The sequence below is a fragment of the Mastomys coucha genome, unplaced genomic scaffold, assembly GCF_008632895.1.
Source record: "Mastomys coucha isolate ucsf_1 unplaced genomic scaffold, UCSF_Mcou_1 pScaffold22, whole genome shotgun sequence".
Classification (NCBI taxonomy): domain Eukaryota; kingdom Metazoa; phylum Chordata; class Mammalia; order Rodentia; family Muridae; genus Mastomys; species Mastomys coucha.
Genome location: NW_022196905.1, coordinates 101,231,942 through 101,246,074, shown reverse-complemented (window position 1 = coordinate 101,246,074; position 14,133 = coordinate 101,231,942). Strand labels below are relative to the sequence as shown.

At 48.2% G+C, this 14,133-nt stretch overlaps 1 protein-coding gene and 1 pseudogene across 1 annotated transcript; both read left to right on the top strand.

The window, feature by feature from the left end:
• The first annotated feature begins 1,277 nt into the window (after positions 1 to 1,277).
• LOC116070794 lies at positions 1,278 to 1,690 on the top strand (annotated as a pseudogene).
• A 4,822-nt stretch (positions 1,691 to 6,512) lies between these two features.
• On the top strand, positions 6,513 to 12,495 carry Tmem271 (transmembrane protein 271). Its single transcript, XM_031337247.1, has one exon. The coding sequence runs from the start codon at positions 6,979 to 6,981 to the stop codon at positions 8,101 to 8,103; it is 1,125 nt and encodes a 374-aa protein (XP_031193107.1). The 5' UTR covers positions 6,513 to 6,978; the 3' UTR covers positions 8,104 to 12,495.
• Positions 12,496 to 14,133: the final 1,638 nt, after the last annotated feature.

Genomic DNA, 14,133 nt, shown 5'->3' with positions numbered 1-14,133 from the left:
TTTTGGTTTTTCGAGACAGGGTTTCTCTGTATAGCCCTAGCTGTCGTGGAACTCACTCTGTAGACCAGGTTGGCCTCAGAAATCCACCTGCCTCTGCCTCCCAAGTGCTAGGATCAAAGGCGTGCGCCACCACCACCCGCTTTTCTTTATAAGAGTTGCCATTGTTATAATGTTTCTTTGCAGCAACAGAACAGTGACTAAGACAGGCCATGAGGGAATATTTCAGGTGTGAACTCCTGAAAGCCTTGGAAGTAAGCCCTGAGCAGCACCGCCACAAACTCTCACTCTAGGACCCGGAACACATCTGGTCACATAATATCCCAATGTCGCTCATCCCAATGTTCTCTCATACTTTGAGAAGGAAATCTAGCATAGTAGACCCAGACTCAAGTGTAGCAAGTCTCCAAGTCTCCTGAGAACATTCCAAGCTATTGTCTAGTGATTCTCAACCTTCCTAATGCTGTGACCCTTTAATACAGTTCGTCATGATGCGGAGACCCCCAGCTGTAAAATTATTTCATTGCTACTTTATAACTATAATTTTGCTATTGTAATAAGTTATAATATAAATATCTCATATGCAGATATGATAGGTGACCCCCAAAGGGGTCATAACACACAGGTTGAGAACCACAACTATAAACCATTATGGTGATTAATTCATAGTTTATATTCCTTAATCGAGTAAATTTTAAAAACTAACTACACAAATATTCACAGACCATCTACCATGTGCCGGATACTGTTCTTGGCACTGAGAACAATAAATGAACAAACAGGTCCCTGTCTTTGGATCCCTGAGACTCAATGGTCAAATAGCTAAGTTTACTTGGTGAGTTCCAGGCTATTGATAGACCCTGTCTCATTTTTTTAAGTCAACTTTTTATGAGAAAATAGATTTGAGAAAAGACAGGAAGCTTAGGTCCCTGCAGCTACCCTGAACATATGTAGTGGGACAGAGTAAGCCAGGGTGTGAGGGAGATAAGGGAGGAACCAGACAAAATTGCTTTTGTTCACTCTGAAGGAGACCAAAAACATTTTGAGTCACAGCTGCTGTAAGTTACTCTCACTTCAAAGGTTGGCTGTTCCCTGAGGTCTGGAAGGGTGACAATAGGCAGAGAGGAAATGTAGGTGCCAGTGGCCCCTGAGCAGTTGCTTCCCATCTGGCTGCTATTCGATAGGGCCTGGGTGTGGACAATGAGGACAGCTCTACAATTTTAGCAAAGCAGCTGCAAGAAAGAGTTTCTCCTCGAACCAGGCAGCCTCAGCCATGAACAACGCAGCAATGGCCAAGATTAAGGCTCGGGACCTGAGCAACAAGAAGAAGAAGGAGCTGTTGAAACAACTGGACGATCTGAAGGTGGAATTGTCCCAGCTTCGCGTCGCCAAAGTGACAGGTGGCTCTGCGTCCAAGCTCTCCAAGTCCATCGCCCGAGTCCTCACTGTCATCAACCAGACTCAAAAAGAAAACCTCAGGAAATGACAAGAAGTACAAGCCCCTGAACCTACGACCCAAGAAGACTAGAGCCATGCGCTGCCAGCTCACCAAGCACGAAGGGAAGCTGAAGACCAAGAAGCAACAGCAGAAGGAGCGGTTGTACCCACTGCGCAAGTATGCAGTCAAGGCCTGAGACGACAGACAAAAAAGTGCAAGACTCACTGGCAAAAAAAAAAAAAAAAAAAAAAAAAAGGATGAGTTTCTGTCAACTGAGTACAGGGGTTGGGATGAGTCCTGTCTTTGTTTGAAGAAGAGATACAAAGATAATCTCAATGTGCTAAAATGAGGCCTTGATATCCTTGATTAAGACAGGAGGCTAGAATCTAACCTGGGGTTCCAGGGGAAGATTTGATGTAAACGGTAAGTTTGGGAGCTATCAGTAAGTAGCTTGTTTCTTGCATCTACTAATCTGGGTGACATAGGAGGAGGGTCAAGGCTAAGCCTTATAGGCATCTGCTTGACCCCACTTAAAGGCAACATCCCTTCCCACAAACCCATGTTTGTTGTGTTAGACCATAGCCTGTACTAAGGCATTTCCTTAGCTACCTGAAGGATGTTTTTCTCTCCTGCAAAACTGTTTCAAGAAGCAGTTATTATTCCCAGAATTATTATTATTCCCAGTAATTATTCCCAGATACTCGAGCATCTTGGTGGTCTGCTAAATTGTTAGAAAATGAGCAGGAACAGAGGTCACATGATTCTGTCCTGTATCTGTTTTCACTTGTCTCATGTGTAAAATAATGTGAGAAAGTATTGTTTTGGTGGATCAAAATATGAAAAATGGTTCTATAATCTTATTAAATCCATGCCATTACTTGAGCTAACATAAAACTTTTATTAGCAATTTAATGAGCCAGTGAAATGGCTCAGCAGGTAAAGGCACTGATGACCTTAATTTGGTCCCTTGGACCCACAAGGTGGAAGGAGAGAATCAAGTGTTCTCAGTTGTCCTCTGACCCCTAGAACTTCCCCACTACACTTGTATTCCCACATGTGAATGCATAGCACAATGAGTAAACAAATGCAATTTTAAACATTGAAAATATTTCATTAGCATTTTCCTATACGTTTGGAAATAACATTTTAAATGAGAGCACTTATCTCCTTTTTATTTTATAACTTCAATGTGACTTGCTATTTCTTGCAAAATCTACTGTTTTTGTAACTCTATCACTGACACCAGTATTGCAAAATTAGGACATGAATAAACCCTGATTACATCTGACTCAGCAGAATGCTTGCTCCATCGCTGACAAGAGGGTGCTGCTCTGATTTGGATGTTGTGTGCTGTTTTCACATAAGTTGATGAGTTCCAGGGAGGACAAGAGGGAATCATGTTGAAATGCCTTTCATTAGAGATGTACAATGTGCATACTATTACTGCACAGGTGATGGCTCCCAAAACACGAGAAGAAATGTGTTTGGAATTTAAAATGGTGGCTAGAACCACACACAGTCTGGTGTCCATCTGCATCGCTCATATTGCCTTTCACTTCATAAGTAAGCTAAATACGCAGCCCCAGCCAGGTTTGCATCGTTTGCTCATCTCTGTAGTGCAAATTCTCCTGCTATGCAAATCACAAACCATCACCCAGAGCCACTGAGCAAGGGGTTGGGAGAGACAAAATACACATTTTTGCTTAACTTGATGCAATTTCAGAAAACAGGTAAGAGAAAAGTATGGTAAAGATAGAAAATGGGTGCTTTAAGTATTTGTTATCCATATTTTAATGTTTAATTGTAGGTTTATATCATTTATTTTTACCTGGGCATGGGCAGCTTCACCAAGAATTCAACCTCTGAAGACCCTTCAAGACGGTGCTTCTGAGTCAGACACCTATCTGCTTCAAGCAAGCTAGAATCCTATTGCAAGATAGGATTCCCGGAACCACCCCAATGCGGATCTTCATTAGAGTCATGTTGTCCCATGTACACTTAAAAACAAGTTCCCTAAGATCTTTCCCATGGCAGCTGCTTATTTGGAAGAACTCTCTGGAGCTAAGAACATTACAAGACTGTGAGGCCTTTCTGTGGCACAAATCTAGAGCCACATTGGAGAAGTGAGAAGTTATGGTTGTCTAACTGAACTTACAGTTTGAACAGTGATGAGTTTTCAAGGGATCAGGCTGTATAAAGTATAATATGTGCTTGAGCTATTACAGAAGAATCCACAGGGCCAATGCACGCCAAATTTTCAGTCATGCTTCTATCTATTCACTGTTGATAAAATGATAATTAAATAGAAACCACATAAATTTTTTTAAAAAGCTAACCAAGGAGAGAGAGAGAGAGAGAGAGAGAGAGAGAGAGAGAGAGAGAGAGAGAGAGAGCTTTATTGAAGATAAGTGAAAGTGTTGATAGCATTCATAACTGGGCAATGCAGACTAAAGCCACCGTGAGAAGTCATCTATGGATGCCGGACTGGCCAACACACTAGGGAAGCTGGCAGCACCCTGTGTTGCTAAGAATACAACCCAGGAGTGTACACATATGGCATGGGGGAATGAAAAACAATTCTTCTGTCTTGAAAGATAAATGTAATGTGTGGTGCAGCCCAGCAACCCCATATCTAGGGCACATCTAACGAGTTGGAAACACACTCATAATGACTTAAGCCTGCATGATACTGGCTCAGCAGCCCCATAGAAAAAGCTGGAATGTCCATCATGTCGTAAATGGATAAACACTATCCATTTTTACTAGGATTCTATTCAGCAATAAGTATAATCAATCGATTCATGCAAGAGTTTGGACAAATCTGAAAGGCACTGAAACCAGGCAAAAAAGATTGTCCACTGCATGCATCCCTAACACTGAAGAGACAGCTCCCCGTTTGCGGGCTGTTACTGCCCCCATGCTCCCCAAAGAGCATCACAGACACATGTACAAACTTAGCTATCCCCAGAAATAGTTGGAACTGCCCTTACCTGGCCATTTCCAGTCCCACCGGATAGGAAAGATAATTTGTATTACAGGGAATTCCTGCACCCTGGGGATCCTCTGCAACAGTTGGAATCTGGAAGGCAGCTGGGGAAGCTGCCTGCGCACAGAGCCTGGGTTTCTGACCCAATTCCAGTCACTGATTTACTAATGGAAAGTCCTACTGGGGATAACATGGGACCTACCTCGCCGGTTGTCCTGTGAGTAAAAGAAAGTTCCTGAAAGCTTTCAGTATTGAATGCATCGGATCAGACAGGCTTCAGACAAAACTGAAGCAATTAAGATATGATAGTAAAATCTGAGAAATGAAGAGGCAATGTCAGGTGAGGATCATTACGGAGTGTGATATACCCTAAAAAGAGAAACATCGTGTTATGGGCCCTGTGGTGAGTACAGAAATGGAAAGATTGTTAAGGGGTGGTAGTGCCCATCTAGAGGAGAAGCAACCCAGAACAGTGCTCTGAGGGTAGAACATATCCCCAGAACTCAATTCTTCCATCTTAAGATCGGACCTCACCCTTCAAGGATAAGGTGGCTTCAGTTCCTTGCTCCCCAAGACCAGCCAGCCACAGGGGTCCCATGTGAAGAGCAGAGAGGCAGCTCTGCAATGCGCAGCAGCTCCAAATCTCGTTTCCCTGGAAACTGGAAGTACTGTTGGAAGTTTGCACTAAGCTTGCTCTCAAGCGTGGGCGCCACGATCCTTACACTTACAAGGGCTCGCAGAGCCTCCTGGGCCACATGCCAAGCTCGAGGAGGTAGGGCTGCGCCTTTGCTTTCTGGCGAGTCATCCTTCACCAGGCGCAGGACCAGTATGCTGCTGTTTCAAATTCTGCTCCTCCTGCTAAAAATACAGAGAGGCAGGCTCGCTCTTTCTGAAGTCTATGGCCCGAAGTGAAGCCCACGCAAACGTCCGGGAGTATTTGGAAGGCTTCCATATACACCCACTAGCAAGTGGCTTCCCGGAAGGGTGGGCAAGAGCCCCCAAGCTGCCTTGGACACATGGGCGCGGCTTCCCCAGGCACTACAGTGCTTGGTTTTGGAAGGATCTCTGACCTTAAGGAGCAAAAAAAAAAAAAAATAGTAAAGTCCCTAGGCCTTTTCCTGACTTGAACCTGCTGTGGGAAAGGCCGGTGCGCAGGCGCGTTCTCTCCACCACTCCCTCATCCCTGCGCCCACACCGGCTTCTTCCAGCCCCAGCTTAAGGCATAGCTAAGGCAACCGGCGGTTCCAGCAGTTCCGAAGCTGCTGCGCAGGCGGCCTAAATCACCCACACCCGGGACTGCGGGCCAGGGTGAGGTTGCTGGAGGGAGGCTTCCAGTGGTCCAAGTCCAGATTTGAGCTCCTACAGCATTCTCCCTTCTCGCGCACTATAGCGCAGGCAGAATTTATTCACTTGAGTGTGAGGAATTTTTCTGCCAGATCTGAAAACGGAACTGGACTCAAAGCTGAACTCACCCAAGGTTCTCCCAAGACTTACTTCATCCTGGCCTTGCTCCATGGCTGGTCCTCTGAGAGAAATATCTGGCCAGTTCTCCCGCATATCCTATTCACAATCCCCGAACACCTACAATACTCTATCCACACCTCAAGGCAACACCTTTTCCTACATATTCACCACATCACACACACACCGTACGCCTGGACATTGCCCATACACTGTGTCCACCCAAACACTTCTTGGAATGCACACCGCTCCCCGCCACAAAATACATTCGTGCACACCACCCTCACATACTATATACATTCTACGCATACCCTTCATACACGCACACAACACACACCCCTACATGCCAGCACTTCCCAAAGAAACACACTTCGTCCTCCATCCCCGAATACCCTACTCACTCTCCTCCATTCCTTCTGAACATATTCCCCTTCCCCATTTCTTCCTCCAGGCTCTCCTCATACCTATTTATTGCTGAAACCCCACTAACTTCTTCGGTATTCCCGTCCCAGTCAGGTGGGCGTGGAGACAAGCTGCCCTATGGACTAGGAAAAGCGAACTCAGGGCGTGCAGAGGCGGGAGGTCCTGTGGGTGGGGCCCAGGGGGTCCCAGGAGAAGGAGGCCCGGTGGAGTTCCTAAGGCGGCGAGCGCTGGACGCTGCATTGGCAGGGGGAGGGCAGGAAGGCGGAGACTTAACGAGGGCCCCCTCTCCTAGGGGAGGGCCGGAGGGGCGTCCGGGGGACCAAAGGGTCGGGAGGAGGCCGCGGAGGGTGGCGTCAGGGAGAGGCGCGCGGGGCCGCGGGTGAGGGGGCCGCGCGTCCGGGGATCAGCTCCGCGGTCTGGGGAGGGGGCGCGCGCACCTTGCGGTTTTCCGCACCGGCTCGGTTCCCGGTGCGGGGTCGCGGCGGCGGCGGCGGCGGCGGCGGGAGGCGGAGGATGCGGGCTCCAGGAACAGCGGCGCGAGCCCGGGAGGACGCGGGAGGATGAAGAGGAGGCCGGCGGTCCGGCCGCGCGGCGCCGGGAGGAGGCGCAGGCGGCGGGGGCGGCGGCGGGCGGCGGCGGGCGCGCCGGGTGCGGGCCGGCTCCGGCGCGGAGGATGAAGTGGAGCGTCCGCGGGGCCTGCGCCGCGCTTTCCTCCTGCCTGCTGCTCGCCTGCGCGCTCAGCGCCGCCGCGGTCGGCCTCAAGTGCTTCTCACTGGGCTCTGAGCTGCGCGGGGAGCCGTTCCGGCTAGGGGCGGCCGCCGGAGCCTTTTACTCGGGGTTGCTGTTGGCCGCCGGCCTCTCTCTGCTCGGCGCCGCCCTGCTGTGCTGCGGGCCCCGGGAGGCGCCCCTCGCCGGGTCAGGGGCCAGGCCGGGCCCGGGACTCAGGGTCCCAGCATCTCCGGCGGGCGCCCCGGAGCCCTCTCCTGGAGAAACGCGGGCGGCTGCCGGGCCCTCCGGGCCGGTGAACAGCCAAAACCTGCTGCTCCTAGGCGTCCTGGTCTTCATGCTCGGGGTTCTCAGCGCCTTTGCGGGAGCAGTGATCGACGGCGACACAGTGTCCCTGGTGGAACGCAAGTACTCCCACTATTGCCTGCCCCCGCGCACGCCGGCCGCTGGCCCTGGCCCGGCCGCTGGCTCTGTAGCCCCAGGCACTAGCACGCAGCGCTCCCGCAGCAACCTGGACAGCAACACGACCGCCAAATGCCGCCAGCTGAAGGACTACCAGCGCGGCCTGGTGCTCTCCACTGTATTCAACTCGCTCGAGTGCCTGCTGGGCCTGCTCAGCCTCCTGCTGGTCAAGAACTACAAGTCGTCGCAGGCCCGGCGCGGCCGCCGGGGCCGCCGGAGGGCAAGCCGATCTTTGGCGCGACCGCGGGGCGGACCCGGGCTCCGCGCTCAGCCGCTAGCCTCCCGGACCCGGCGTGGCCGCCGGGGCAAAAGGGGGCGGCGGCTGCAGCCACGGCCCAGCGAGGCCTCCATCCTATCCCCGGAGGAGTCCAACTTCACCACCCCAGGAGATTGCGCGAGCTTCGCGGCACACCACGCTGTGTCCTACATCAACGTGGGCGTCTTCCACGCGTTTGACGAGGCGGGCGTGGAGGTGTGCTGTGGCGGGCACCCGTCTGTGGAACTGCCAGGGTATGCGCCCTCCGACCCCGACCTCAACGCCTCCTATCCCTATTGCTGCCGGCCGCCCTGTGAGATGGCGCGCCCTTGGGAGCCTAGCCGAGCCTGCTGAGTTCAGGCCCCATCCCCTACAAGACATCCAAAAGGGCAGCAGTCAGGCTTTGCTTGGTGTTGTGCCTGCGTGGGGCTTGGCACTTATTCTGGCCCGGCCTTGTGATATCTGCCAGACTCTAGGATACTATGTGGTATTCTCCTTTCTGTGAGGAAGTGTCTCCCTTCTGTGTCATTCATATCCGGATTCCATTTAAAGTTTACAATAAATGTTTGGGTTGGGCTCGCTGATCACACTTCTCTTAGTCGAGTCCATACCCCAGAACTGTGCTTGGAGGTCCTGGGTCGAATGGGCAAGAACAGAACGCCTAGCAAAGGTGATTTCACGTAGAGGACCTCTGCTGAGAGTGCAAAGCGGTTGGCACTGTAGGAACAGAAGTAAAGAACAACCAACAGCAACACTTTGTACCTGGATGTGCCTGCTTCTGTCGACACTTTCTTACTGTAAAGCTCTCCATAAACAGTGAAAAATGTTTGGTAAATTTATTGCAATTTGACATTGGTGAGTTCCTTTATTAAATTGATTGCTATGTTATTGGAGAATGTCCATCAGCTTGGAATTGGAGGATGTCTACATGCAAATCAGCATGGGGGAGAGTGACTGAATTGGGACAGACAAATGCTGAGTTAGAACAGCTGTGTTCTGCTAGCTGGTTGACTAGGTCCAACCTGTCTCTGAGCTAACAGCTGTGTGGAGAGACACTGATGCCAGACCCCTGCATTTCAGTTTTTGGAAACTGGTTGTGTGGTTTCTACTGCAAAGCAGTAGGCTTTATTTTTGGTTAATACATATGAACCGTTTAATCCTATTTTAAAAAATCAAAGTCTTAGTTTTTCTGCAAAATAATTTTCCTGTTAACTCAATAATCTGGTGATTTTAATTATATAGCATTTCATTTAAATACACCACTCTAATAGCCTTAATGAATGTGAAGGACATACCTTTAAGTGAGTATAATATGCGTGTAACCATTTACACACAATATGAAATGAGTTCTATATGACTGGAGTGTCTCCATCCTTCTGGTGGGCTGGCTGGGAGTCAAACGGGCTTTTAAGTCTTGGGAAAAGGTGATCTGACCTCCATGAGACCAGGCAGGTAGTGACTCACAGACTAGCTGGGAGCAGAGCTCTGACCAAAAAGGTGCTTCTTTTATGTAGAGGAGGGCAACAGTTCCTCTGCATGTGCAAATTACCCATGTATCTACCAAGCACCACAGGCTAAAAGAGTAATGGAAATCCTGAGTAGTGTCTTCAGTGTGCAAAAGGCTACTTCTGTGAAGAGGAGGTCACATGTTGTGTGATAAGGCCTTTCTTCAATCCCCAAATGCCCTGCCCAGAGCTCCCCTGTATCCCTGTGACTGTAAGCAGCCTACCCCACTTATAACCTGGATCACTGCCCTCTTGAGCTAGGACACTAGAGGAGGAAGGTGCCCAGTCCCATTTCCATGAAGAAGAGTGAGGTCTGAGCCAAGCTATGGTGGTGAGAACTGGTCTCACCTCTGCTTAGACATTTCCTTTGAAACTTGAGGATCTGATCAGTGTCAACAAGTTCAGTCCTGGCAGTTGTATTTAAAGCAACCCAAAAGGCAGCCATCACTCATGGCTAGCTCTTTCCACTCTCACCTGTATTGGACCTTTGATCTCTTGGGGCAAGGAGAGAGAAGAGGCTAAACCTCCTGTTGTTGTCTATTCAGTCCAGCTCTCCTGCATAAGCTGAAATATTGCAAATGGCAGTGTAAACCGACTGAAGATCTACCCAAATCCAAACATGTGATATTGATGGACATTTACAGCTGAGAGCAGAGACCTCACAGGTGGCTACTGGCCATTCTCTTGGGTCCATTCAAAAGCCTTGTGGATGAGCACAAGCAGCCTAGGTGGAGTGGGTCTATGGGCTGCATAGATGAACCAAGATCCAAATTGGTCCTTTGGTTTTTTTCCCCCGGAGACAGTTAGTCATGCACATTTCACATAGCTCTAAATCTTAGATGCCTCATGAGTCTTTTAAATTGTCTATCAAGGCCAGTAGCCTCTCTACATTTCAGATTTTTGGCGGGATGGGAGAGAACAGAAGTTTTGTAGAAAGGATTTGGGTGGGCAAACCCAAATACCAGGGAAGGCAGAGCATTGTGAGATCTGTGTATATTGTCTGATCAGGGCAACAGGGGGACCTGGGGTGTGGGAGGTGAGGGCTTTCCCCTAGACCTGGGCAAATAAGTCTCCCAAGAAAAATGAATTAGGTGAATGTTCTGAGACTTGCTGTTCCTAACTCCCAAGCACATAAATATTGCTAGTTCCACTTTTTCCAAGGTGGATATGAGATATGTGAGGTAGCAAAGTTTCACTTTCAAAGTTTACTGGAAAAAAGAAACCTTGTAACTCTTATTGTTAAAAGTAGTTTCCTAGAAAGAGCAGTTCTCAGTGGAGAGGTCTCGAGGCTGTTATCACCTCACTTTGCATTCCAACTCACAGCAGGTTTATTCATGTCCTCCCTTCTTTAATGAAGTTTTAAGTAGTTGTCCAAGGCTAATTCTTTGTGCTACTTGGAAAATAAGTTTCTTCTTGGCCTTTCTTCCAAAATTAGACACAAACACATCTTAGTGTTTTTACATGCTAAGTATTAGTTGTAAGGCATTGTTTGTTCAGCAGTAGAAGCTCACTGTCCTTAGGGCTGGGGGCTTAGTTTTAAGAGGCTAGGACATGGCATGGACTTGGGCAGATGTCAAACAAGCCTTGTTTTCTTTTTGTTTTTGTTTTTGTTTTTTATAGAATCAGTGGACACTGGTGCCTGGGTTTTTAATGCATTGCCTCAGAAGGATGTTCTGTTCTGGGTGACATAAAGTAATACTACACAGCTGAGTCTTTGGATGAAAATTCAGTTAAACAATCATTTAACAACCATTTAACCAGCCAAATGTTTGGTTGTGAATTTCAAAGTGCTGATGCCTGACAATCTGATGAATTAAAGGGGCAAACCTTGAATCCTTATGCACACATGCATATGTATATGCTTGTATATACCAGGATGCACATACCACATGACAGAACATGAATGATTTTGCATACAGTAACATATACATAAGTGTTTATGCTCACTAATGAATGCACATACACATGTGCATATCTGCATGAACATGCACATATAGCCTCTTGCATGTTTGAGGGTCAGGCCAAATAAGTGAAGTATGGGCATCAGAGAGAGAGTGTGGCATCCATTCTTGGCTTTGTGGGCTGGCTGTGGGCCCCTGATCTTGTATTTCTCTCTCTGCTGCAGTATGTCATAGGATGAACATGCAGGAACCTCTGAGGACATAGCTAAGTGGGAACAGGCAAATACAGAAGACCATCTCCAGTGTCAAGGCATCTCAGTGGGTTCATGGTGGGATGTTCTGGGACCTGGGCAAGGGTTAGGCTATCAGGCTGAATTCCCAGGCTCAGAACCTGCTACATGCAACTCCAGTGATGGCCACTTGGCACCTTCTTTTGAAGATGGGCTCATCCTACAGTATCCCCAAAAGTCATCATCACCCAAAATATTTCTTCTCACTACAAACTCAGAGAAGAGTAATAAATGGCAGAGACCTTATGGACAATAAGCATGTAGAGTTAAGAACTAGGAGCTTATATACCTGTTCCATCTGAGAGTCTCATGCAGTCTCATGTCAACAGGTATAATATCCAAAGGCCCAGTGTCCCTGCTTGGTTTACTGCCTAATCAAAAGGGAGAAAGAAATGAATTTAGGACAACAGCAAGCAACTATCCTTATTTTCTCAAGATTGAATTCTGAGCAACTCCTGGGATAAAAGGAGAAGCTTCGTGATTCTGTTGATAAACTTCCTTCCAGAGGGAGACATAAACCTCCTCCTCCTAAGGTCCCAACAACAAACTGAGGTATGATTTACTAGAGCTCACTTTGAGGAACCAATGAGTTTATTGAGCTTATAAAGCATAGGTGAAAGGTGTGGGTGTTCCCTACCAAAAGCCCCTCCCCCATTGGAAAGAGTTGACTCAGCAGGGATGCCAGCTTTCCCATAGTCACATCAATGCACCTCTCCCCCAAACAACCCCCAGTCTTCCCTGGCTTGTGTAGCCTAGCCTCTCCCTGAGGCCATGTGCTGTTAAGGCAGAGTTACATAGAGCAGGCAGTATGGAGTATCTTGACAGAGTCAGCAAACTTCCAAAGACGTGAGTTATTTGGCTAGGAAGATTGTCAAGGATAGCAGTCCCATGGCAAATGTGTCCAACACAGTATTCTTAGTCTCTGTGCTTTAGATTTTATACTTGTGGTTTTCTCTCAGAGAATTTCTGATCTTGTAATATTTCACTTTATCAGTCATTGATCCTCAATGGAATGTCACTGTTGGATCAATAAAATCTCTTTTTAAAACACAGAATACTTCAAGAAATTTATGCTTTTTTGGCCACTTTCTTGTTCATGGTCAACTATGGTGAGGGAAGGAGTCAGATAAGGAGGCAGAAGGTCACAGGATCTTCTGGTTCTTCACGGGGCCTTCTTACAGCAATGAGCAGGCCAGGCAGGCCTCCTGCACTTCAGGCCTCTAGGTTCCCCTGCAACCTCTGTGGTAATCCTACTGTTCCTGCTGAGGCTCCATCCAGGCTGAGCTTTTCCTGTGAAGTAGTTTCTAAGTCACCTAGGGAACCTCTTCCATCATTCTTTTTCTTTTTGGTGTTTTGAGACATAATTTCTCTGTGTAGCTTTGGCTGTCCTGGACCTTGCTCTGTAGAACAGGTTAGTCTTAAACCCACAGAGATCTGCCTGGCTCTGAGTCCCAAGTGCAGAGATTAAAGGTGTGTGCCACCGACTGTCCAGCATTCATCTCTACTCCTGATGCAACATTTTCCTGAAACTTTGTCATGTCATGTTGCTTTACGCAGAAAAAGTCCAGAAGGAAAGGAACATCTTGACTATGGTTTGCCCAGGGGTGGGGAAGAGCTGATGCAGGTTTTCAATGGGGAATCCAGTGACTCAATAGCTATGAGGGCCTACAACGATATTCCTGGCAAATAAAGGGCCTGTAGTGTATATGAGGGAAGAGCATGCCTGTTATCAGATGTGGCATCTGGGGCAAAGGAGGAGTCTCAGCATCTGGGGATTGAGGAATGGATAGAGATAATGGGTTGTTGTTAAGGCTGAGGCTGAGCCCTGATGGCATTTCAAGAGGTCCATTTTTACTTCTCTCTATGAGGGGGGCATGCATAAGGGTGGAAGGGAGACTACATGGTGAAAGCAGAATGTGGGCAGGAGGAAGGAAGGGCCTTGTGAATGCTGCAGTGAGGATGAGCAGCTGTGTACAGATGGTGTTGCTTCTGGCACTTCGGGGCATTTATGCCACATGTCCTCTCGAGGCTCAGATACTGTTAAGATCTGTTTTGTAGAAAGGAGACAGAAGAACTTAGGGCCCCAGCACACCTGCCTCTGAAGGAAGCAGAGATGAGGTCCCTAACACATGTCTATCTGGTATGGCAGGACCACCATGACCCAGCCTTGGCTTCCTTACCTAAGTCGCATTCCTATAGCCAGGAATACAAGCCATCTATGTCCAGTTCCTCCTCCATTGCCTCTTGTTCAACTCAGAGTACCCTTTCTTGCTCTTCATCCAGGAAACATGAACATTTTGCTCAAAGTCAGCCTAAGCATGCCTCCTGGAGAGCTGTCTATGTCCTCATGTTCACCTGCACCCCAGCCTAGAGCAGTCATGGCAGTTAGCACCTTATAGGCAGAAATGGCGGAGACCCTTACCTGATATTTGACCAGCCCTGAACCTGAACCAGAGGTAGGCCTGGCATACTCTGCTCTGCATGAGCAGAACTGGCTGTGCATCTGGAATATTCCCAATGATTGGCATATACTAGAATCTACACAATAGTATGCCTATAATAGCACCTAGGAGGTAGAATGCACAGTAGGATGTGGAGGTTGGTTGAAAGAATGGGTGGGGATAGTGAGCAGGGATAGTGGGTTGGACTAGTGTACAAACACTGACAAGGAATGGACTTCCTAATGCT

Coding starts and splice junctions, on each gene's coding strand:
- Tmem271 (XM_031337247.1), top strand. CDS start 6,979: ATGAAGTGGAGCGTCCGCGGGGCCTGCGCCGCGCTTTCCTCCTGCCTG.